Source organism: Nothobranchius furzeri, chromosome 6 (genome assembly GCF_043380555.1).
Source record: "Nothobranchius furzeri strain GRZ-AD chromosome 6, NfurGRZ-RIMD1, whole genome shotgun sequence".
Classification (NCBI taxonomy): Eukaryota; Metazoa; Chordata; class Actinopteri; order Cyprinodontiformes; family Nothobranchiidae; genus Nothobranchius; species Nothobranchius furzeri.
In genome coordinates this window covers 24,261,978-24,285,967 of record NC_091746.1, presented here as the reverse complement: position 1 = coordinate 24,285,967, position 23,990 = coordinate 24,261,978, and the positions used below count along the sequence as shown (strand labels likewise).

The following is a 23,990-nucleotide window of genomic DNA, read 5'->3' as shown; positions in this document are numbered from 1 at the left end:
CAACGTTCTGTCACTCTTAAAAAAACAGTAAAAACACTGCAAAACGCTGGCAGCGAAGGGCTTTACTGATCAGGAAACGGCTGGCAGTGAATGAGTTAACTTTCTGTCTGACTCGTCATCTAGAACCTTCTGGTGCTGAGCCGCCGCTAAAAACAGCTGCTCAGTGTGGACTCGTTTGTCGAATCACTAACTCATTCGCTGCCAGCGTTTCTCACCATTTTTACTGTTGTGTTGTTTGGTGGTGATTAACCCTTACGACCTTTTAAGTTTTGCATTAAAGAGTTTTAGTGAAAGAGGATGAAACTCCTAAAACTATCCAGAGAAAAGCCAAGCTTTTTTCTTCAGAATATCCCAGTGACATTTATAACTATAAATAAGTCATTTTAATGATCTGTGGCAGTGCCCTTAGAACTTCCTTCAGCCCTTCACAATAAGTCTGTTTTATTACACCCATGGTGTCCCACAAGGTTCTGTGCTGGGGTTTCTGCTCTTCCTCCTCTGCTTCCTCTTCAGCACATCCTGAGCTCCTTTAAAGGAATCTCCTACCATCTTTATGCAGATGACATCCAACTGTACATCTCCTTTAAGCCCCATGAGATGTCTAAGCTGCAGCTGTTACACACCTGCTTAGACTCTATCAAAACCTGGATGGCTGGGATCTTTCTACAGCTGAATGAAGATCAGACTGAGATCCTCATCTGTGCCCCAGACAAGCTGGTTCCCAAAGTCAGAGACTCTCTTGGTCAGCTTGCTTCTCACACCAAACCTTCTGTCAGGAATCTTGGCATGACCTTTGACCCAGCTCTCACCCTGGATTCTCATGTCAGTTCTCTTGTTCGCTCTTCCTTCTTCCATCTCAGGAACGTTGCTAAGCTGAGTCCCATTCTGTCCCGCTCTGAACTTGAGACAGTTCTCCACACCTTCATCTCCTCACACTTAGACTACTGTAACTCTCTTTTCACGTGTCTGAGCAGAACCTCCCTGAACCGTCTACAGGTGGTTCAGAACGCCTGTGCTCGGCTTCTGACCAAGTCCTCCAAACACACCCACATCACCCCGCTTCTCCTCCAGCTTCACTGGCTGCCAGTCAACTTCAGGGTTCATTTCAAGATCCTGGTTCTGGTCTATAGGGCCTTACATGGACAAGCACCATCTTACATTGGTGATCTTCTTAGTCCCTACACCCCCAGCAGGTCCCTGAGGTCCAGTGACCAAAGCCTACTGGTTGTGCAGCACCAGGCTAAAGGTCAAAGGTGACAGATCATCTGCTGCTGTGGCCCCTAGACTCTGGACCTCTCTCCTCGAGCCTGAGATCAGTGGACTCCTTTAAACTCACCTGCTCAGGTTTGGTGTGACCTTCATCACCCTCTCCTTGTTCCGCTCTCCCCACCTATTCCACCTTCCTCAGGATCCACTGATTTCCCTCTTTCCTATTCACTCTCTTTTTTACATTTTTAATCACAATTGTCTATTTTTGCTTATTTTAAATATATTTCTAATCATTTTCTAGATTTACATTTTTTCTTCGCGATTTTGATCTTGAGAGGTGCTATAGAAATGGTATTTTCTTCTTCTACACACTCCTAACAAAGGATTGACGCTTATTACAATCATCAGAAAAAGCAAGTCTTGACTGAAACTTTATTTTCTTGACAGTTTTACTTCAGTCGCAGCACTTACTTGCTTTTTCTTCACTAATGTTTTAGGCAGCGAAACAAAATGGAACTAAAAGTACGTCACCGCCCATCTGTTTTACATTTCTAACGTTAGTTGCAAGTTTTTAAAAGGACCAACAGATGCTCGATGCTTCAGGAAGGGAAGTTTCTGACATTCGGACCAGCAGGCGACTTTTCCTGTACAGGTGCTGGCCAGTAAATTAGAATATCATCAAAAGGTTGAAAATATTTCAGTAATTCCATTCAAAACGTGAAACTTGTACATTATATTCATGCAATGCACACAGACCAATGTATTTCCGATGTTTATTAAGTTTAATTTTGATATTTATAGGTGACAACCAATGAAAACATCAAATCTGGTATCTCAGAAAATTAGAATATTCTAAAGGCCAATGAAAAAATGTTTGTTTCTCTAATGTTGGCCAACTGAAAAGAATGAACATGAAAAGAATGTGCATGTATAGCACTCAATACTTAGTCGGGGCTCCTTTTGCCTCAATAACTGCAGTAATGCGGCGTGGCATGGACTCGATCAGTCTGTGGCACTGCTCAGGTGTTATGAGAGCCCAGGTTGCTCTGATAGTCGTCTTCAGCTCCTCTGCATTGTTGGGTCTAGCGTATTGCATCCTCCGCTTCACAATACCCCATAGATTTTCTATGGGGTTAAGGTCAGGCGAGTTTGCTGGCCAATCAAGGACAGGGATACCATGGTCCTTGAACCAGGTGCTGGTGGTTTTGGCACTGTGTGCAGGTGCCAAGTCCTGTTGAAAGGTGAAGTCTGCATCCCCATAAAGTTGGTCAGCAGCAGGAAGCATGAAGTGCTCTAAAACTTCCTGGTAGACGGCTGCATTGACCCTGGACCTCAGGAAACAGAGTGGGCCAACACCGGCAGATGACATGGCACCCCACACCATCACTGACGGTGGAAACTTTACACTGGACCTCATGCAACGTGGATTCTGTGCTTCTCCGCTCTTCCTCCAGACTCTGGGTCCTTGATTTCCAAAGGAAATGCAGAACTTGCTTTCATCAGAAAACATAACTTCGGACCACTCAGCATCAGTCCAGTCCTTTTTGTCCTTGGCCCAGGCGAGACGCTTCTTGCGCTGTTTCTTGTTCAGGAGTGGCTTGACACACGGAATGCGACACCTGAATCCCATGTCTTTCATGAGTCTCCTCGTGGTGGTTCTTGAAGCGCTGACTCCAGCTGCAGTCCACTCTTTGTGGATCTCCCCCACATTTTTGAATGGGTTTGTCGTCACAATTCTCTGCAGGGTGCGGTTATCCCTAGAGCTTGTACACTTTTTTCTACCACATTTTTTCCGTCCCTTCGCCTGTCTGTTAATGTGCTTGGACACAGAGCTCTGCGAACAGCCAGCTTCTTTAGCAATCACCTTTTGTGTCTTGCCCTCCTTGTGCAAGGTGTCAATGATTGTCTTTTGGACAGCTGTTAAGTCAGAAGTCTTCCCCATGATTGTGGTGCCTTCAAAACAAGACTGAGGGACCTTTTAAAGGCCTTTGCAGGTGTTTTGAGTAAATCAGCTGATTAGAGTGGCAGCAGGTGTCTTCTATATTCAGCCTTTTCAGAATATTCTAATTTTTTGAGATACCAAATTTGGAGTTTTCATTAGTTGTCACTTATGAATATCAAATTTAAATGTAATGAACATTGGAAATACATTGGTCTGTGTGCATTGCATGAATATAATGTACAAGTTTCACGTTTTGAATGGAATTACTGAAATATTTTCAACCTTTTGATGATATTCTAATTTACTGGCCAGCACCTGTAATTATCAGAGTCCAAAGTCTAACGTAAAACACCAGCTTGATCAGTTGCACACCCCTCGTTGTCTGTGAATGAAAGTAGAACACACAGAGTCTTGCTGGAAGGCTTTTATATGGCTGGCATGAGGAATCCAGACAACTCTCCCTTTTTACAACGCTGGATCACAAAGACACTTGGGCTTTCATCGAGTGCAAACATACCAGATGGTCAGCAAGTCCAGAAAATCCACGGGACAGCCCATAAGTTAAAAACTGACCAAAAACGGACCAAGCCGAGCCGATGCCATCGACTAGAACTCCTTGGAAGTCTAAATCCACGAAGGAACCATTCATGTCTTTGTCAAACAGATTAGCCAGCATCAAGCCCGATTAGCCTTATGAACACGTTAAGATAATATAATTTATTAATGTGAAAAACTCTAAACATTACATATTTAGCTATAGACAAAGCGAGCACGAATACAAGCATCTTTTTTCACAGCAGCTTTGATCCAGCCCGGCGGGTTGGAGACTGTTGGTTTTAGTCTCATCACGCCAACGCCGGAGGGGATAACTAACATTAAAACAGATGAGGAACTCTTACTGCTTACATGCAGTCGTCTGATTCAGCAGAATAGGAGCCATTTTATATTTATTTAAACTTTATGAAAATGAGAAAACGAGGTTTTGTTTCCAGGAATGTAGTAACTCCCCCTCCCCCCCCACCGTTTTTATACCACGAAACAGTAAAATGGATCTAGCACACACAGACAGTGAAATTTGGCCTTTTTAAATACAAAAATGTGGGAAATGTTGTTGGATCCCAGAAGGTTCTAGATTTTTCCAAGCAGGCGTCTACGTGGAGCTGGAAACAGCCAGTTTCTTCAGATGATCCATGAAGACTTGTAGGCTGACGTCGTCGGTCAGGATGGGGGCCCCGCTCTCCTACGGCGAGAGAACGCAGAAGTAGAACGGTTCAGCGATTACAGACATTTCACAGTTATGCTGATGATACACAGTTGTACATCTCCGTGTCTCCTGATGACTCTCGGTCAATGGATGCACTTTTTAACTGTACTTTAGACGTCAAATCCTGGACGGCAGAGAACTTTCTCCAGCTCAACCAGCTCAAGTTTTAGTCAATGGTCCTGAGGCCCAGAGAGAGAAGCTTTTACCGAAATTACAATCTCTCTTTTGATCCATCTGAACAAGTGAAGAACCTGGGTGTGATTTGACTCTGAGCTGACTTTTATCCCACACATTAAAAATATCACAAAAATAGGTTTTTATCATCTAAACAACATTGCCAGAGTCCGCCCCATTCTCTCTCGGGCCAATACGGAGATGCTGATGCATGCTTTTATCACCAGTAGGATAGACTGCTGCAATGCCCTGCTTTCTGGTCTTCCCAAAAAGAGCATCTCAGGCTTACAACTTCTACAAAACTCTGCAGCACGTGTCCTGATGAAGACCAGGAGGTGGGAGCACATTACACCGGTTTTAGAATCATTGCATTGGCTCCCCGTATGTTTCAGGATCAATTTTAAGGTTCTTCTAATGGATTTTAAGTGTCTTAACGGTCTTGGGCCTTCTCATCTCTCAGAACTGCTTTTACCACATGAACCCTCACGGACTCTGCGCTCCTCTGGCAGGCATCTCCTGGTCATCCCTAAAGTCAGGACACACACTCACGGCGAGGCGTCCTTCCAGTGTTATGGCCCTCGCCTCTGGAACGAGCTGCCAGAGGACCTCAGGGCCGCTGAGAACGTTCATGTTTTTAAGTCCAGGCTCAAGACCCACCTATTAAGGTTAGCTTTTATCTAAATATTTACTACAGTTCAATTTCTCCTTTTACATGATTATATTTTATTGCTTGCTTTGCACGTTTTATATTATTATATTTATTACTTATTTTCTAACTTTTGTCCCTTATATTAGCTCTTTTATTATATTCTTACTCATTTTAATCCAGTGTTTCCTCTGTAGGGGCCCTCTGCCCCGGGAGCGGTGGTCGACTGTAGCTTCCTGGGCGCTCTACAGGTAGTGTTTGAGTGGAGGTGGGGGTCTATGCTCCCCCTCCACTGAGCGCCCTGACTTAGTGTGGAAGACCTGATGCTGCCGGGGCGGACGGCTCCTCTGATGACATTTCCTTGCCTTATATCTGGACTCAGCCAAATATAATTTTTACTTGTGTGTGTGCGCATGTGCGTGTGTTTGCTTGCATATGTCTGTTAATGTTTTTAACCTGTTATGGGAATTTGGGGTCATTTTGTAAAGCACTTTGTTTGAAAAGCGCTTTATAAATAAATCTGATCGTAACCACGGCGATCCGGTTCTGTTCATAATCTCACCCAACAACACGCTTTACACAACATCCCTTCCCTCGGGTAGGACACAGAGAGCTTAAGGCTGTTTTTAGAGTTATAATGAAAAGGTCGACTAATCCAAGACCAGTCAGTCTCACGAGAAGTTACACAAGACTGCTTTTCTTCCCACAGCTTGAGAATTTTTAAAAACAAAACCAGAAAAAAAAAGGAACCAAATGTTCAGATTAGCAACAGGAAGTTGTACCTGTCCCCACGCGTAGAGGTTGTTGTGCGTTTGTGACGGGTTGACCTTGGAGAGCAGGAAGCGAGCTTGTGAGCCTCCGTGCTCGGTGTCGACGTAGCGCGGCATGGGGAAGCGTGTTTGGAGAATCTCCTGAGCGTCGTCCAGAGGAGCCTGAAGAAGCTGCTTGAAGTTCTCGTACTCGGCCATTTCCTGGTAGCCCGCCTTCCTCCACTGAGCGATGGTCTGAAAGACACATAAAAAATACTTCAGCTGTTATTCTGACAAACATTTTCCTTAAGTAGAAATCTTTTTTAAAGCAAGCAAGTGTTTAAAGCTCTCATTCACTCATTTATATAAATCTGCTGTAGCCTATGAATGAATGAATGAATGATTGAAAGTAATTTTCTTTGGGGGGAAAAGCTCTGGCACTCCCGTTGTCCGAGGTAGAAGTTAATCAGGGGAGATGGGCCATAAACAGCAGGATATAGAGTCGTTGTCTTCCTCCGCTTATCCGGGTCCGGGTCGCGGGGGCAGCATCCCAACTAGGGAGCTCCAGACCGTCCTCTCCCCAGCCACCTCCACCAGCTCCTCCGGCAGGACCCCAAGGCGTTCCCGGACCAGATTGGAGATGTAACATCTCCAACGTGTCCTGGGTCGACCCGGGGGCCTTCTGCCGGCAGGACATGCCCGAAACACCTCCCCGGGGAGGCGTCCAGGAGGCATCCTGACCAGATGCCCAAACCACCTCAACTGACTCCTTTCGATCCGGAGGAGCAGCGGTTCTACTCTAAGTCCCTCCCGAATGTCCGAGCTCCTCACCCTATCTCTAAGGCTGAGCCCGGCCACCCTACGGAGGAAACTCATTTCGGCCGCTTGTATCCGCGATCTCGTTCTTTCGGTCATTACCCAAAGCTCATGACCATAGGTGAGGATTGGGACGTAGATCGACCGCTAAATCGAGAGCCTGGCTTTCTGGCTCAGCTCCCTCTTCACCACGACAGATCGGCTCAACGTCCGCATCACTGCAGACGCCAAACCAATCCGCCTGTCGATCTCCCGATCCCTCCTACCCTCACTCGTGAACAAGACCCCGGATACTTAAACTCCTCCACTTGAGGTAAGACCTCTCTCCCGACCCGGAGTTGGCAAGCCACCCTTGTCCGGTCGAGAACCATGGTCTCAGATTTGGAGGTGCCGATCCTCATCCCAGCCGCTTCACACTCGGCCGTGAACCTACCCAGCAAGAGCTGAAGGTCAGAGCTGGATGAAGCTAGGAGGACCACATCATCCGCAAAAAGCAGGCAGAGTTGACATTTTATCTCCACAACAACAAGCCTGAACTTGTTCCTCCATGTTGTGTGTCTGCCAATGCTAACGGTTAGCTTCTACTAGCCCAGACGCACTCTGCTCTCCTTCCCATAGGTGGTCCCAACCTTAGGTGGGCGTGGCCATGAATTCAAATTTCATTTGTGACGTAGGAGACCAGCTTTATTCTGACCCGACTGATTTCCAGTCTACTTCCTTTCCGCGGCTGATGCAGGAGATGAGAGTTGGAGAACACTTCCATGTTCAGCACTCATGTGAAACTCAAAGTGTTACATGTTTCTAGGTCTTTACGTAGCATCCATGCTAATGATCTCACCTCTCCATGGAAGATAACCAGCTGGAAGAAGGTGTCCATCAGCAGGATTCGATCTGGCAGGATGCTGCTGCTGTCCAGGAGGACAGGCTGTGGAAAAAAAGACAAAACACATGAATGATGCTGTAGCATCAAAACACCTCATTTATGTAGAGCTCAGCTGCTCTGGTCTGTGTGTGTGTGTGTGTGTGTGTGTGTGTGTGTGAGAGACTGACCTCTGGTGGTCCGTGGAAGGAGTAAGAGTACAGGATGGGCTGGATCATGATGAGGGACTGGGTCAGGTCCTGCCTCACAAAGTGGTGCCTGTAGTAGGAGGACTCATCTGGGCTGTTGTTGAACACTTGGAGGAAAGGAGAGCGGCGCAGGTGGAACATAAACTAAGTGGAAAAATAAAACAGAGTTTAATATAAACTGAATTTCCTGAAATCATAACTAATATTGCAGAAAGAACGCGTAATTAAGGCCGTTTCTTCAATCTAAACCAATAAAACTGGTGCGCATCAGTCAGATCACCACTAGAGGGCAGTGTTACCTGTGGGTAGAGGGACAAGGACTCGGACAGTCGGAAGGACGTAGGATCATCTTTGTTGAACTGTCCGAACTTCTGACACTAAAATCCAAAAACATGTTTTAATTATGGAAACAACGTCAGAATTAAAACTAGAACTTCCCACAACCACACCGCTCTGGTCTCAGGTCCAGCCGAGTGTGTTTGTCTCACCAGGCGGATGAGCTGTCTGTCCAGCCACCGCAGAACGTCAGGCCCCTCCTCCGACTCCGCCCTGAAGACTCCCAGGCGCGCCATCAGCACCGCGGCTGCTTCTTGGTCAAACGAAGACTCGATGTGCTGAATTTGAGAGTTGGCATCGGCCCAGCTGGAGAAACAAAAAGAAGGTAAGGCCCGAGGGGAGCGGACGCTGGAGGACAATAGCAACACGAGAACTACTCTGCGAGTGCGGGCGTGGTGTCATGACGCAGGTCTCTAAAGGCGTCAGCATGCACACCTTTCTCTTCGGGGCTATTTAGGTTCTTCTGAAACATTATTGGCCCAGATTCCATAACAGGAATGTTTTCCTGTTATGGAATCTGGGCTGGTTAACATTCCAGCTCGGCACTTGGAACATTGAGCTCGTGTGAAACCTTCAGAGACAACATCAGAGGCTTACTTCCTGGCGATGGTGGTGACCCGTATCCTCCTGTGCGTGTTGGAGTGCTGGTACTGGGTGACGAACTGGATGGCCCCTCGGCCGCCCTGAGGGACGGGCGCATTGTGCTACACACACACACACACACACACACACACACACACACACACACACACACACACACACACACACACACACACACACACACACACACACACACACACACACACACACACACACACACACACACACACACACACACACACACACACACACACACACACACACACACACACACACACACACACACACACACACACACTTATTCCTCTTCTGAAACAAATGGCCTTTCACAACAAGATGAACACACACCAGCCTTTGTTGGAGGAGCTCTAGAGAACAAACAAGCTGCTATTCTCCATCCTCCAACTCTCCACGGATGCTTGGAGCAGTCATGTGACGTTCACGTACGAATCAAATCTTTTGAACGGGTTTTCAAAGTGAATGATGAGAGCCGAGTCCCTGCAGAGAGCCGTTCATCTTAAACCCCACCCACCGCTGTGACGGACGTAGGAGGAACCATAGAAACACGTGTTTATAAACATATCTCGGGAGGAACGCTAACCAACCCCGTGCGCCCTCACGGACTCCGCAGGAAGACGTTGCTCTTGATACACCCCCCCCGCGCTCTGTTGGCTTCACTTTGTTCAAAGGAGTCAGTCTTTTGAACGGCTCTTTGAGGTAAACGACCGACTAATGAACGGCTCCCATGAAAGAGCCGTAAATCCCATCACTAGCTTGGAGATCAGGAGGGCTGTGATCTAAAGAGTGTTTTACCTGATTCACCACCTCGAAGTACATGCCCAGAGTGGTGGAGGGACCGAGACCGCAGAGTTTCCATTGGTTGGTGCCACCAACACCCATCTCCTGCCAGCAGAGAACACACTGTGGTGAGTGGACGGATCTCGGGTTACACTTGGGCTTCCCCGGTCGTATCCATGGCGATAACTCACGTTCTCGGAGACACAGGCATCCTTTGAGGTGAGTGAAACGCACGGTCCGATGGCGCCACAAACCTTCAGCTCTCTTGATGTCTGCAAAGACAGCGTACCTCGCTAATCACCATAGCAACTGGATTTAGAAGTTGAATCCACAGACTGGTTCCTGTACCTTGACCTCCAGGACGCCTCCAAACGCCATGCGGAAGTCGTTGTTGTAGTCCTTACTGAAGACTCGCTGGAAGGTTTGCTTGAACAAGGAGGTGTTGAACGAGTCTCCCATCACGATGTGTCCCCTAAAACAAAACACGACAAAACTCAGTCGCGTTTACCCCAAAACCAGCGCCCACGCCTTAACCCCCCCACGGAGCGCACGTACCCGGTGAGATTAGACAAGCACTTCATCTCCAGCAGCCCCGTCTGGTCCAGAGCGCAGGCGTAGATGTCGATGCAGTGGCCGTTCCCGGCAGACCGGTTGGCCAAGCCTTCATAAAACTAAAACGTAGAAAAGCATCAACCCGTCAGAAAATCCTGAGAAATGATTACGAATACAGTTTTAACAAAACGGGTTTTAGATTTAAAAACCTTCGTGGCTTTCTTCAGATGCCTCGCGTTGTCCTTCTGGATGTCGTGCCAAGAGCGGATGGGGGTTTTCAGCTCGTCTCCCACCACCATGCCGGGCCCGTGAGTGGGCGGGCCGCCGACGAAGAGCATCAAACGGGCTCCCGTGTTGGGGAACGTCCCCTAAAGAGCAAGAAAACGGATTTTAGGTTGTCCCCTAAAGATCTCCCGTTTGAGCTAAACGTTACTTTTATTTCCAACGTGTTGAATCAAAACTCAGTTCCCATGAAGTTGATTTAAAACCAGAAAGTTTAGTGAAAAAAAGAAGCATTTATGATCTTCAGAAAATAACTCGTTCACCAAACGTCCGAACCTCAGCGTCATCTAAACAAGGAGCCGGACAAACAGCTAAACTCCAAAGCACAAGAGTCTGGGGAGGTCCTCAACACGATGAAACGCCTGGAAATGAGCCGTGGGGTCATACACACCTCTATGGGAAGCTTTCAATAATAATAATTATTATTATTATTATAAAAAATAATAGCAATGATGATGATTATAATAATAATAACAATGATAATAATAAATAAGAATAATAATAATGATAATAATAAATAACAAGGATGATGATAATAATAATAACAATGATAATAATAAATAAGAATAATAATGATAATAATAATAAATAATAGCAATGATGATGATGATAATAATAAATAATAATAACAATGATGATGATAATAATAATAATAAATTATAATAATAGCAATGATGATGATGATAATAATAATAATAATAATAGCAATGATGATGATGATAATAATAATAATAATAATAATAATAATAACAATGATGATGAATAATAAATTATAATAATAGCAATGATGATGATGATAATAATAATAATAATAACAATGATGATGATAATAATAATAATAATAAATTATAATAATAGCAATGATGATGATGATAATAATAATAATAATAATGATAATAATAATAAATAAGATTAATAATGATAATAATAATAAATAATAACATTGATGATGATGACGATGACAATAGTAATAATAATAATAAATAAATAATAAAATTAAATAATTATAACAATGATAATAATAAATAACAACAATGATAATAATAAATATAAATAATAATAATAACAATGATGATGATGATAATAATGATAATAATAAAAATAAAAATAAATAATAATAATAACAATGATGATGATGATTTAATTATGATAATAATAATAATTTGACCCTCCTACCTAAAGAGCCATTCACTTTTCTCAGAAGCAGAACAAACACACTAGCTAACGCTGGAAGCTTCAGAGCTGCTGTTTGTGAGACTCGTTTGTCGAGTCGTCGGGTCTGGAGTCGGTGACGGAGCAGAAATCTGGGCACACCTCCCAGGGGCTAAGCAGGGCAGTGATCCCTCACACTAGCAGTTACATAACCACCCAGATTATCAGGAGCAGGGGAGAGGGGAGACCTGTGGTGGAGGGGACAGACCAAACAGGAAGTGGCCTTTGGACCATCGGCGCAAACCTACTGCTGCAGCAGGAGGTGATTATCAGGCAGTGAGTAACTTTCTGAACATGTGGCATCATGAGAAGGCTAAAGTTCAAGTGAAGAAGTAGTTAAAGGCAGCAGACGGCTAAGTCAGCATTAGCTTTAGTGTTTGCTGTACCTCCAGCAGGCTGACGGCGACCGACAGCGCCACCCCCGTGCTGCGGAGGGGGCGCTTCCCTTGAGGGACGGGCCAGGGGTCTCTCTGAAGCTCTCCCAGCAAGTCCGTCAGATTCATATCGACTCGATGCACGGGCTGCAGGAACCTGGAGAGGATCAAACAGAACTCGTAGAAAATGCTGCAAAGCATCCGCTCCGGATTAATGAGCACTTTTGCTTTTCCATACTTGCAAAAGGCAGCGGCCTCTTGAGGAGCCGCAGGGCGACCCTGCTGTGCTGCAGCAGCCGGTTTTGTCAGTCCCAGCAACTCCTGAAATGAAAAATACCCCCCAGATTTTTATAGCTTTGCTCGGCTCCAGCCCTCCCTCCTGCTCTGGTGCTCTGAACCGACCTGGACGTGTTTGGAGGAGAGGTCCTTGTTGCCCCTGAACACGTAGCTCTTGGCGATCCCCTCAGAGCTGAGCTCGTGAAGTTGAACCATGCGTCCAAACGTGATGAGGCCCACCAGGGCGTTGGGGGGCAGAAGGCTCAGCGACATCTGGAGGGACTCCTTGAGGGCCTGGAGATCCTCCTCTTCCAAGCACGTGTCCACGACGTACATAAAGATCAGAGGGGTCGGGGGTCCGCGCTGAGGAACAACAACCCAACATTTCCTTGATGTGAAACTTTATTTCAGAATTCTGAAGTTTCAGAGTAAAGAAATAATCTAATCAGGACTTTTCTTCTTTGTGTTTGCGACTGTAGTACATGATGTGCTTGGGTGAGGTCAGAGTGCAGACACGCACAAGCCTTTACCTGAACTATGTACTCGATGGTGGAAAACTGTGGCATGAGTTCAGCTGGCTGGTTCACCTCCGATATGCCTGCATAAGAGGGCGGGAACTGCACAAACACAGACAAACGGAGCCGATTTAACCAGCCTAATAAAGGAAAGCAGATCCTCCGCATCAGCACTGATAAAGGTGGCGTTTCACACAGAAAACACTCACAGGGTTTCTCTGGAAGCAGAAGTTGCACGCCCAGATTTTAGCCCTGAAGTCCACCTGACTGGAAACAGAAAGAGAGACGTTTCATCGTCTGCTGCGATGTGGAAAAGGTGCGTCCTCATAATCCACACCCAGTACCTAAACTTCAGTATTCAAAAGAGCTAAAGTCTCGGCATCACCAGTTTTAGAAGAACTGAAAGATATAAAGATCATCTTTTTAAGGAGTTTAAAACAAGCACTTGGTGCCAAAAGACGTGTTGCATTATTTTGGAGGAAAGTTGGACCCGACAGCCGTTTTCTGCACTTCGCCTACAAAAGACTCCGTCTCCAGAACCTGTTTATTATAGATGTCACCTGAACTTACAGGAGGACCACAACAAAGACTAAAAATAGTTCCTAAACAGACATTTACAGTATGTGTGTGTATTATGGCAATGATGAATATTTGTGTCGATGTTGAGGCAGTTATACAACCATACATTATAGTTTGTTTGTGTTGTCCATTTAACGTTAACTATAAATAAAATCATTTGGGGGGAAAGCTGCAATATTCCTGCATGAAAAGCTAAATATGAAAGTAAATCTATGCTATTAATAGACACGTAAAACTCTGAGAAACTCACCACAGTGGGTTGAGCACAGCCTTGCAGGTGGCCCGGCTGCACAGAACCGGCTCATACTGAACAGGTGGCAGGTTGGGCCTCTCCTTAAGAGGCGTGAAGAGACAGGAGACGGGAACCACCAGCCTAGTGGCCTCCAGGCGGCTGGAGGGCCAAAGGTTCCAGCTGAACCTCACCCCATCTCGGTCCTCGTTTTGTTGGATGAACTCCTGGTACGTCGACATCACCGATCTTCAGCAGAGAAAAGGTTAAATAATAAATAAATAAATAAATAAAACCACAGTCCAGTTTGGAGTTTCTGTGTCCCAGATAACTGCTACGGTGCTGCGTCCCTCTTCAGGCTCTCTACTCTCTCTCTCTCCAACTAAAGCGAACATCCTCTCTTTATACATGTGAGCCGTTCACTTCAGTGGGAACGAAATACGCGGATGTCCGAAAGCCTGACGCACAAACACGCCGCCAGGAAACCCGCTCGGCTGGTTTTGGTGAGGAGGAAGAACGATGTAGAGAATTCCTAAAACAAATGAGTGGGTGTGCCGGGTGTATTTAATCGGGCTATGCTTGTGCCGGTATGTGCTCATTACACCTAAGTGACGCCTTTTGCAAAGCATCGCCAGGCAACTGCACAAACAGTTTAATCTCACTTCTGACGGGGGACACGGACCTTTTCTCCCCCTTTAAAAAAAGATGAATAAACAAAACTGAGGTGAGAAAAACTATTTATAGAATGGAATGTTTTAAATAGAATGGGAAAATGACAGCAGGAAGAAAATCAGCTGATAGTCATCTCTGATTTCCAATACCACTGAAGTTCCACGTTAGACGAGCCAAATTCTTCCTAAAAACAGATGGTTTGATCTTAAACTCCACATATTTCTGTCAAAACCTAAAAAATCTAATAAAAACATTGCATTTACACCAGGTTATGCATATATTATAACACAGAGTTCATTAAAATGTTACTGTAAACCTCATAAAGTCGGCAGCTAAAGGAAAATGACCTTTTGCCTGACACTCTGAAACTCAAAAATTTGGTTTAGTCGATTTTGTCCCTGAACACACCGTCCTAAAGCAGCAGCAAACAACATCCTCTCAGAGTTGATAGTGAAAAATACATTCTACTGAATGTAATCAATTTTTTGATCAATTAAGGCAGGATCAATTTTTTAATCAATTTCCCTCTGGGATTAGTAAAGTATTTTTGAATTGAATTTGAAATTGAATATGGGCTCAACAGTGACAGCTGCAGGTCAAAGGAAAACAAAATCAGAAAAGAGCATCTCAATTTCAAATACAATAAAAGCCCTGAAGCACAAATCAACATATCCAGAGCCCTTGGCGACTTATTTACGCTGCTTGTTAAGTTTAACCTAATATGTTACTGCACAAGCCCAAATGTCGCACTACAGAACACAGATAAACGCAGAGTTCATCAGAAAGCTGCGCTACAAAGGGTTCCTGACTGGGTTTTATAAAGACCATTTGGATTCGTTAACAGATGTTGGTCGATGCTATTGATGCTGCTGCAGAATGAAAACTGCTTTAATACCAATCCTAACCGCTGACCACTACTAACGTCATGAACAAACCTCTTATTTCTTAAAGGGGAACACAAAGGCCCCTGCTACAAGTCAGATCAAAAATCTGATGACTCTCGGGTCAACAACACAAACTAGGAGCCACGTATCAACCCCGATAAGCAGCAGTGCTGTTGGGACACGTCTCAAGTCACTCAAATGTCGCAATTCTCGTTAAATAGTATATTCCTCTTTTTAATATTCGCTAAAACATCGTAATTAATCACCCAAAGTCTCGCTTTAGCGACAAGGTAACGCCAGCGCGAGCATCGGGCTGAGTTAGCTAACGGAATGTAGCATTAACCCACTTCCTGTCCTCAAATGGAAGCTAAAAATGGGCGACCTACTTTCCCCTGAACTAAACCCAGCTCTTACCTTCTTATAAAGCGAGCTGGCTTCGGCACGAGACGGCGGCTAAAGAGACGGTTGTGTTTAGGATGAATTAGTGCATCTGAAGGTGAAACCAGACGGGCGTAAGTGGGAGGAAGACGTCGGTGAACGAGCTGCTCCCTGTCAGCCGGCTTTTCACTTTACTAGAGTGACGTGTTACTACGAGTTCAGGACTTTCCCATTGGCTCCGCCTTGCGTCACGTGACGCAAGCGTACAGTGAACGTCAGGCGGAACTAGGTGAGCGCGGACCTCTGGGAAATAGAGTTTATTGTGTTGTAAACGGCAAGGGAGCATAAAATATTCAGCCAGGGGTTTTCATCGTCTCTGTGAACAGTTTTGTACAGTTGGCCTGATAATAAGTCTGGTTTAATCTTTGTTTATTTTTATCTGCTTGTTTATTTGCTGACGGTGGTAATTGGCTTGTTGTAAATACCTGCAATAAAAGTAGAAATAGGCCTTGTCTCAAAAAGTTACAGGGTGTCTTTGATGGCTCTTAATGATAATAATAATAATAATAATAATAATAATAATAATAATAATAATAATAATACAAATGCTACTACTAATAATAATATTATTATCATAATTTGGGACTTTATGGTGTTGAAAGTGGACAGAGACTGCTTGCCAATACAGGCAAGCTAATCATGTCTTTTTCATAAAGCGTATTTATACACAGAGGAGTCTAAATGGGCTTTTCATGTGCAAAACATGTAAATTTAAAATCAGCAAAACTGTAAAAATTCACAACATAAACCGTAGCCTGGATTTAAAAATAAACTTGAGATTTCAAAAGAAAATACACTCTGCAAAGCCTTTATCAGGACACGTGTCAGTAGTTTGGATTCAGAAAAATTCAGTTGTAAATGTCAAATTCCAACAGCCATTAGTGAACGTTGATCCCAGTTATTTTCCATTTTTAACTTGATTTTCGCTGTCCGTGGTGCTGACGTCAGAGTGTCCTACAAAGACAAGCCTGTGAAATGTGGGCAAGTTGGACAACTTTTGATTTAGACAAATATTATTAAGTGTAGAATTAATTTTATTTTGCAGCTGAGTAAGACTAGTTGGAATAGGCTGACACATCTTGGCAGTCCATGACATTTTCTTTATTGTTTTATTTCCCAGAAAATATTCCAATATTCACAATGGATTCGTGGGAATGAAACATAACGTTGGGTGGCGCTGTGACAGAGCTCTTTGCTTATTGGGAGGCAAACCTCTGGAGGGAGAGAGCAGGCAGAGAGGAGGAGAGAGCGGGAGTGCTGCTTCCTCTCGGTGTGTTTCTGTTTGAGCCCAGAAGAATCTCCTCTCTGCTTCTCCTCTAAGCGCCAGCTGTGCTTCTGCTGGAGGACCCCACACTTGGATTTGGATTCAGAGTCTGGACCAGGACCACACCTTGCACCCGGCAGCACTCAGCCTCTCGTGCTCTGAGGATGATGCAGTGAGCAGAGTCCAGCATCTTCCGGTCTGCCTGTGTTGCACTCACCCCGGCATCGTCAGCTGTTGCTCTGGGAGAGAGTGGGGGGAGCAGCAAAGAGGCCAAACTATGCCACTGATTTCCAAGCGATAGCGGTTTTCCACCCTTCAGTCGGTAGGGAGCGGATGCGAGCAGCGCCCGGTAACGCACCTCCAAGTATTTCCTGCCGTTACTCGCTGCCGGAGGCGCTGTGCCAATGGAGAAGGCAACTCCGCCGCCACAGCCCCAGCTCCAGCTGTCCATAGCGAAGACCGAAAGTCCAGCCGAGGACATATCCGGCATCGCGGACGAGGAGCTGCTCAGGTGGACCAAAGAGGACCTGGTGCGCCGGCTGAGGCGGTCCGAGGCCGACAAGATGAGCGTGATCCTGGACCACGGGAATCTCATCCGAGAGGTCAACCGCAGCCTCCAGCTGCACCTAAACGAGATCAGGGGGCTGAAGGTGAGGGGGCGCGCGTCGGTAAACGATGAGATCATAGGTTTGGAGTGCACCTGAGCGCGCGCGCACCACAAGAGGTTCTGAAATGAAGCGAGCAGGCAGGATGTGAGATAAGACACTGCAGAAGTTTGGGTGCCTGCGTAGGCCCAGGTGAAAAGAAACATCAAATCTGCAAGGCTTTCAACTTTTTGGGCTCTGAGATGAATTCACAAGCAGATGTTTCCATCTGTGAGCAAAATCAACAAGTTGTGTCTTTCTGGTGTGTTTATCAAAATAACCTCTGTACGGTTGTAAAGAGCTCTAAACTAAAGATGTGCTGGTAGCCACACCCCCGCTACGCTGCTCATTGGCATAAATGTGAGATTAGATTCAATCAGTAAGCATTTGATGTGAAGCTGCAGCTTTCTCCTTTTCAGTCACCCCTGCTGTTGTTATTAACGTGGCACCACGTCCACATGTGTTCACAGTTAAAGCTGAGACCTGCCTGAGGTAGCCTCAGCAGCACACTGGGATCACTCGCCCGCGCTCAGAGACCTCGTCACCTCCACCTCTCTGAGCGGCCTAATTACACTGAAAAGAGCTGCGGGGTTTGACAGGGAGAGGGAGGAATTAGGGGAGAGTTAAACTGTTGCAGGGAGGAAAGAAGGAGTTCTTTTGGTGTTGATAAAGGGATGCTTAATGTCGCTAACTTGTTTCTGTTGCCTAACTTTGCCTTATTTCTGCAGTTTTGTGTAAAAAACTGAGAGGGTTGGGATTCTGTGTCAACATGATTGCATGATGCAGCATTTGAGTGAGATGAAACATGCTTTAGTAACCTCTTGTTTCGAGTAATTTCAGCTCATAGCCCGTTTTAACCCCTTTCTTCTTTTTTTCCCTCTCAGGACATCAATCAGAAGCTGCAAGAGGACAATCGGGAGCTGCGGGACTTGTGCTGCTTCTTAGATGACGACCGTCAGAAAGGAAAGCGTGTCTCCAGGGAGTGGCAGCGTCTTGGCCGTTACAGCGCCAGCGTCATGCGCAAAGAGGTGACCCTGTACCTGCAGAAACTCAAGGAGCTGGAGCTACGACAGGAGGAGGTGGTGCGGGAGAATCTGGAGCTGAAGGAGCTCTGCCTGCTGCTGGATGAAGAGAAGGGTGGAGGAGGCACAGGGGGGAGTGGAGGCGGAGGGGGTGTAGGGATGGAAGGGTGTCACAACTCAATGGACAGCCAGAATAGTTTGCTGCTGGTGCCAGGACAGGGGCTGCTGATGAGAGACGTGGGGGACGGGAGCAGCACCTCCAGTGCTGGCAGTGCAGACAGCTCTGACCACCCCCACCCTAAGCAGGCTCACCTGGCTGCAGGAGGGGTTGTTATTGGTAGCAGCGTGGAGAAGGGCAGTCCCGAACTGGTGCACAAACCTAGGTGTAGCAGCATCAGTGGAATGGGAGGAGGAGGTGGAGGAGACAGGGACGTGTCCAGTCCTGAGCTCCCGGCTGGACGCCACCGAAGCACAAGCCTGGAGTATCCGTACACACTGCCCCAGCTGTGCCGTCCCCGCTGTGGCTCCATATCCATTCCTGACCACAGCAGGGTCATGCGGGGGCTGAGCCCAGAGAAATATGGACGCAACATCGGCCACCGCAGTCCGGAACAGCACCCCAAGCACCACAGTTCTGATCTGGTCCTGGGCCAAAGGCAGCACTACCTGAGCCAAGGGGGCAGCGGGGAGCTCTATCAGAAGTACCAGAGGAGCAGTATTAGCAGCACGGGCTGCGGGAGTCCGGAGCTCCGGCATGCACATTTAGGGCTCGGTGAGCACCACGAAAAGGGCTGCAAGGTCCTGGGGGGCAGTCTGGAAACTCACCGGCACCAGTACAGCGTGAGTCCTGACCATGGGAAGTTCAGCAGCCCTGTGAGAGAGGGCCAGAGGAGGCCAGCTGGAGATGAGCTTTCACCACATCATCGGAGCATCTATAACGGCATGAATGGTAGGTGTGTGTTTGTGACCCCGCTCTGCACCCCCATGGCGCTCACACGACACAGAAAACCAACAAACTTTATCAATTAACAGCATTTTGTAGCCCAAGTCTTTAGGGGATCACAGCAGAATTCTCTTATTTAACTTTCACTGTTTTTCTGCTTCTCAGGATGAATGTTAAAAAAAATCTGTGATAAATAAAAATTATAGAAATATCTGGGGTGATGCTGCAGCTAAACAGAATCGCTTTCATTAGGCGAAGACTCACGGTGACTCTTACCGTGAGTCTGCTCCATCCCGGGAAGATCGGTGGGAGTTATGGACGTCGAAGTGGAGGCGGAAAAATCAAAGAGCCAGCTTGGCTGCTGCTTAAACACCCAGACGTGGCTGATAATGATTTCTGGAGTCCGGGGGAAAAAGTGCTGAGTCGTACCGAGTTCTCAGATGCTAAAGGACAAATTCCTCAAGGTGAAATATCAGCCTGACTTTGCAATTTGAGGCTGAAATTACAAGAGGAATACAAACAGCCCCCCATAGAGTGGCAGGCCCCCTCTCAGGCTAGTCATTACTGCCCTATCAGGTAAACACAGGCGTTACAGTGGGATATGCTCATGTTGTAGTTGAGACAGCTGCCTCATAGTAAGAAAATCTCTGTTTTGGATTGCAGATCTAAGAGCTTTTTTCAACACGCTTTAGTTGTGAGGATCTCTGGGTGAACCTGCTTCTTCCCACAGAATCCAGTAACGCTTCTATACTGGGTTTGGGCGTTAGTCTGTGGGTTCCTTGTGTCATGCGTGTAGAGCGTCATTGGTGGAGTGGAGGACTGGCGGTTGTTCTGGAGCAAAAACAAAGCATTCACCCCCTGTAGGTGGTTTCTAGTACCGTTTAAGCTCCGCCCCTCAAAGCAGTTTAGGGGCGGATTTAGGACTGAAGAAGATCCGGGGCTTAACACACGCGCGCACACACACGCGCACACGCATGCGCGCACACACGTGACACGCACTAGTCAACATCATATATATATATGTCTTGTACCACATAATTTTAAATCTGAAGCTACATATTAAGCATATTCAGGGCAGAGTATTGTTCCTGTTAGTGTTTAGTGTGAGATGATAGTAAATATTCCCTTTCTTTCTCCAACAACTTTACCTGATAGTAAGCTAACTTTAGGCAAACCAACAGCACAACAAATATTTTCAAATAAGACTCACAAACCTGAGTCAACACCAGTCTCATCAAAGCTGGGGTTCTGTCGTTGTACTTTTGGTCTAAAAAAACGTCCTTATGTCCATCTTCACTCATGCGTTTCAGGCAGAGTGTAGAAGAAGCCGGCTACTGAAGAGCTTCTTCTTCAGTGGTGGAGGCTCAGGCAGGCTGTATACAAACTACTGCCAGCTGCGCCCTCTCTGTTGGACTTTGGTACTGCATGTTACTTCCGCGATTTAGATCCGGGGCTTTCCATGAAAGATCCGGGGCTTCAGCCCAAGTAGCCGGGCCTAACGCCGCCCCTGAAGCAGTTACATTAGGATTAAATCTGTTTTGGCAAATTTGGAAAATAAATGAGCCCAAAACATTTTTTCATGCCTCTTAACAACATTCCAACATAGAAATATATTGTGGCGATTAGAAGAAATTATGAAAGTGGTTCTCTTGCGTTTGTCTAAAAACCTCAGCCAATGACACGGCTCGATCATCGTGGGACGTAAAGTGGAAGAACGGATGCTTCCCTCAGCAGGAGATCCTCCATGTGGGAACAACTTCTGGTGCACATGATGGAGGATAACGTGCAAATACCAGACTTTTCCCAGACCACAGAATAACGAGCAGACTTTTTGTGTTGCAAGCAACACCACGTGCATTCTCTGCAGGAATGCTACTTCTTTTGCAGAAATATTTACATTTTCATGGCTTCAGGTTGAGTGCAAAAATTATTCTGGACAAAAAATAATAGAAAATGGCTTTTGGTGTCTGCAATTCAACAGAAAAATAAGATTTTTCTTTTTCTTTACTATATTGCAGTATTAAACTGCAGCTTGAAAAGTCACTGTCTGCTAGTAAACACACTCTCTAAAGCCATTCTGTAATCTCAGTGGATTGCACTGGATTATTATTATAAAGACAAGCCCAACTTTGATGTAGATGGTCATCCTGGATCTATTTTAGCTCTCAGCGCGCCCCGCGGCTCTGTGAGAGCTCAATCTTGATGTAAACCGAAACCTGCATGATGTCTGCAAAAGCCACAAAAATTTAATGCCTCACAAATCCCGAACTGGAAGATGCCGTGAGTGCACGAGGCGCTCACTGGCCCTCGGGCTTGGTTGTTTGCCAACTGTGGCATAACCGTTTTGAATTCAGCTCGGAGTGAAAAGCATGCACCAAATAGCCTTTAACCAGGGCCATAGCAACTTCATTAAGCCCGTGTGTGTGTGTGTGTGTGTGTGTGTGTGTGTGTGTGTGTGTGTGCAGGAGATCATGGTGTGTTAGCTGTCAGAATAGCTGCTTCTCTATATCACGATCACATCCCCACAGGGTCTCAGGACTCCGATGACCTGACAACAGCTCTAACTCAAAGTGTCACGGCAGGATTTTTACATCAGCATCAAAACAACCAATCAACAGATATCCAGAGGTTGGAGATGGATGGTGCAGATTACACACTGATCCCTTCTGAATTTGGAAAACACAAATTTCACCAATGTAAAGGATAAAAAACAGAAGAAGGTCAAAAGAAGCTGATTTTACATTCACATCCATCCTCTGACCCAGCCTACAGTTTGTCCTTTTGGAAAAAGAAGAGGGAATTAAAGGCCTGTGGCCATGTAGTACACTCCACTCGCTTGGATTATCCTCTAAGCCCTTTGCACGGTATTATTTCATTTTTGATGCACTTGTATGTTCGGCTGTGTGTGCCGTTTGAGTCCCATCTGAGGGGGTCACTGTAGCAGAGAGGCTTTCCTTTCTGATAAATTAACATTTAATGTCATTCATCGCTGCTGATGCTCAGGCCGTTTGTGTTATGGACGAAAAAAGGCGGGAAGGAAGGAAGACAGAAAAACAGGAAGTTGACTGCTGCATCTTTGGATGGAAGATTATCACACTGTTAAAAAGTTATTTTGTTTTTTGCTTTTGGTCAGATTTAAAGTGTGACATCATCAAACACATTTCACTTAAAGCTGAGCAAATACAAAATGCATTTTTCTAGAGATGGTTTCATTTGCTAAGTGAGCGACAAAGCTATCCAAACCAACCCGGTCGACGGCTTTAAACGTTGTTCTGGGTTCTTGTATTCCTTAAGAGGACTTTGTGAACAAATCTCATCTTTGAATTATTTTGTGCTGCCATGTGGGTCTCTACTGCCTCTATAAACACTCCACATGCAATAAAACCCGTTTCCTGTCAGTGTTTAGTTGTAGGGATTATGTGCCTAAAATGAGCTCTTCCAAAAGTCTCCATTTGTGATGTCACAAATGGAGAAATTAGAAAAGATCCATCAAAGAGATCTGCTGCTGGAGAGGCCGCAGCTCAACTCCAAACCCCTCCCGGGTGTCAGAGCTTCTCAGCTTTTAGCAGTCTGAGTGGGGGATGGATGGGCGTGGCCAGCTCCAACAGAGCCCTGAAATGACTCATTCTGGAAGGTACTAAAATGTCATGAAAAAAAACAGCTAAAGTGCATCATGTGAGAGGGGTTTAGTGCAAAGAACTTCATAAATGGGTGTTGTACCGACCGTCCTGTATTACTAATACTAATACTTATACTAATGTATCTATAAATGTGATGTTTTGCTTTTTGAGACCTTTGAGCTGCTGTCATACAGGTTCTAGTGAAATGATTTCTTCTTTCTGGAAGGCATCAGGTTTTGCTGTTGAACTGAACTCAGCTTCAGATATGATGAATCATTGTTAATTTAAGATTTAACTATGGAGTCAGTTACTTTTTTCCAGCCACAACCAGACTGGTTTGGATTGATTTAAGCCTTGATAAGTCAACAGTTTGTTCACTCGGGTAATCTTTGTCTGAAACTGGGGTGTGTTTGATGATCTGATTGATTTAAAAGACAAAAAAGCAAAAACAGAAGGAATCTGTCAGGGGCAAACACCCTTTCTCAGCACTTTATCTTATAGGAGGGAAAGAAGAGATTGCTAAAGAATGTCAGGCTGTTGCAGTTTTGCTTTTTAAAAAAGTAAAATGAATAAAAAACTTTTTTCTGGTAGATGAAAACTAGCTTGAGTAAACCAAACATGTCATAAAATGCCAATAGAGCTCCGGGAGTTGACGTCACTTCTCCCGGCATGAAACAGCTCAAATCGAAACGAGGCCATCTTGGCAGGCAGAAGCCCACAGCTGGGCTATTTGTTATTGTCAGAAAACTCAAACGGGAAATATGGTAGATTCCTGTTGTGCTCCAGAATGCAGAACAGACGCGGACGACATAAGGAATGAGCCATCTACAGGATTCCCCAAGATCCGGAACGCCGCAAACGTTGGATCATTGTAATAAAACG

General features: G+C 45.6%; 2 protein-coding genes across 4 annotated transcripts in view; one reads left to right on the top strand and one right to left on the bottom strand.

The window, feature by feature from the left end:
- Window positions 1–3,560: 3,560 nt before the first annotated feature.
- sec23b (SEC23 homolog B, coat complex II component) lies at window positions 3,561–15,745 on the bottom strand. The gene is made up of 19 exons (XM_015970727.3): window positions 15,592–15,745; window positions 13,643–13,870; window positions 13,023–13,080; window positions 12,829–12,915; window positions 12,425–12,661; window positions 12,261–12,343; window positions 12,035–12,179; window positions 10,364–10,522; window positions 10,158–10,273; window positions 9,951–10,074; window positions 9,794–9,874; window positions 9,618–9,707; window positions 8,802–8,908; window positions 8,357–8,510; window positions 8,168–8,245; window positions 7,851–8,012; window positions 7,639–7,725; window positions 6,018–6,239; window positions 3,561–4,391 (listed from the first exon to the last, which is right to left on the bottom strand). Exons 2-19 carry the CDS (start codon window positions 13,861–13,863, stop codon window positions 4,302–4,304), a joined length of 2,301 nt encoding a protein of 766 aa, XP_015826213.3. The 5' UTR covers window positions 13,864–13,870; window positions 15,592–15,745; the 3' UTR covers window positions 3,561–4,301.
- A 1,323-nt stretch (window positions 15,746–17,068) lies between these two features.
- ccdc85al (coiled-coil domain containing 85A, like) overlaps window positions 17,069–23,990 on the top strand; it is a 34,088-nt gene continuing 27,166 nt past the window's right edge. For all 3 annotated transcript variants that reach the window (XM_054743969.2, XM_015970713.3, XM_054743968.2), the window contains exons 1-2: window positions 17,069–17,529; window positions 18,408–19,494. In XM_054743969.2, the coding sequence (XP_054599944.2) occupies window positions 17,284–17,529; window positions 18,408–19,494 (1,333 nt within the window). In that variant the 5' untranslated portion in view covers window positions 17,069–17,283. The remainder of the gene's footprint in view (window positions 17,530–18,407; window positions 19,495–23,990) is intronic.

Coding starts and splice junctions, on each gene's coding strand:
- sec23b (XM_015970727.3), bottom strand. CDS start 13,863: ATGTCGACGTACCAGGAGTTCATCCAACAAAACGAGGACCGAGATGGG. Junction 12,662..12,828: donor CCATCGAGTACATAGTTCAG/GTAAAGGCTTGT, acceptor GTTGTTCCTCAG/CGCGGACCCCCGACCCCTCT. Junction 6,240..7,638: donor TGGTTATCTTCCATGGAGAG/GTGAGATCATTA, acceptor TGTGTCTTTCAG/ACCATCGCTCAGTGGAGGAA.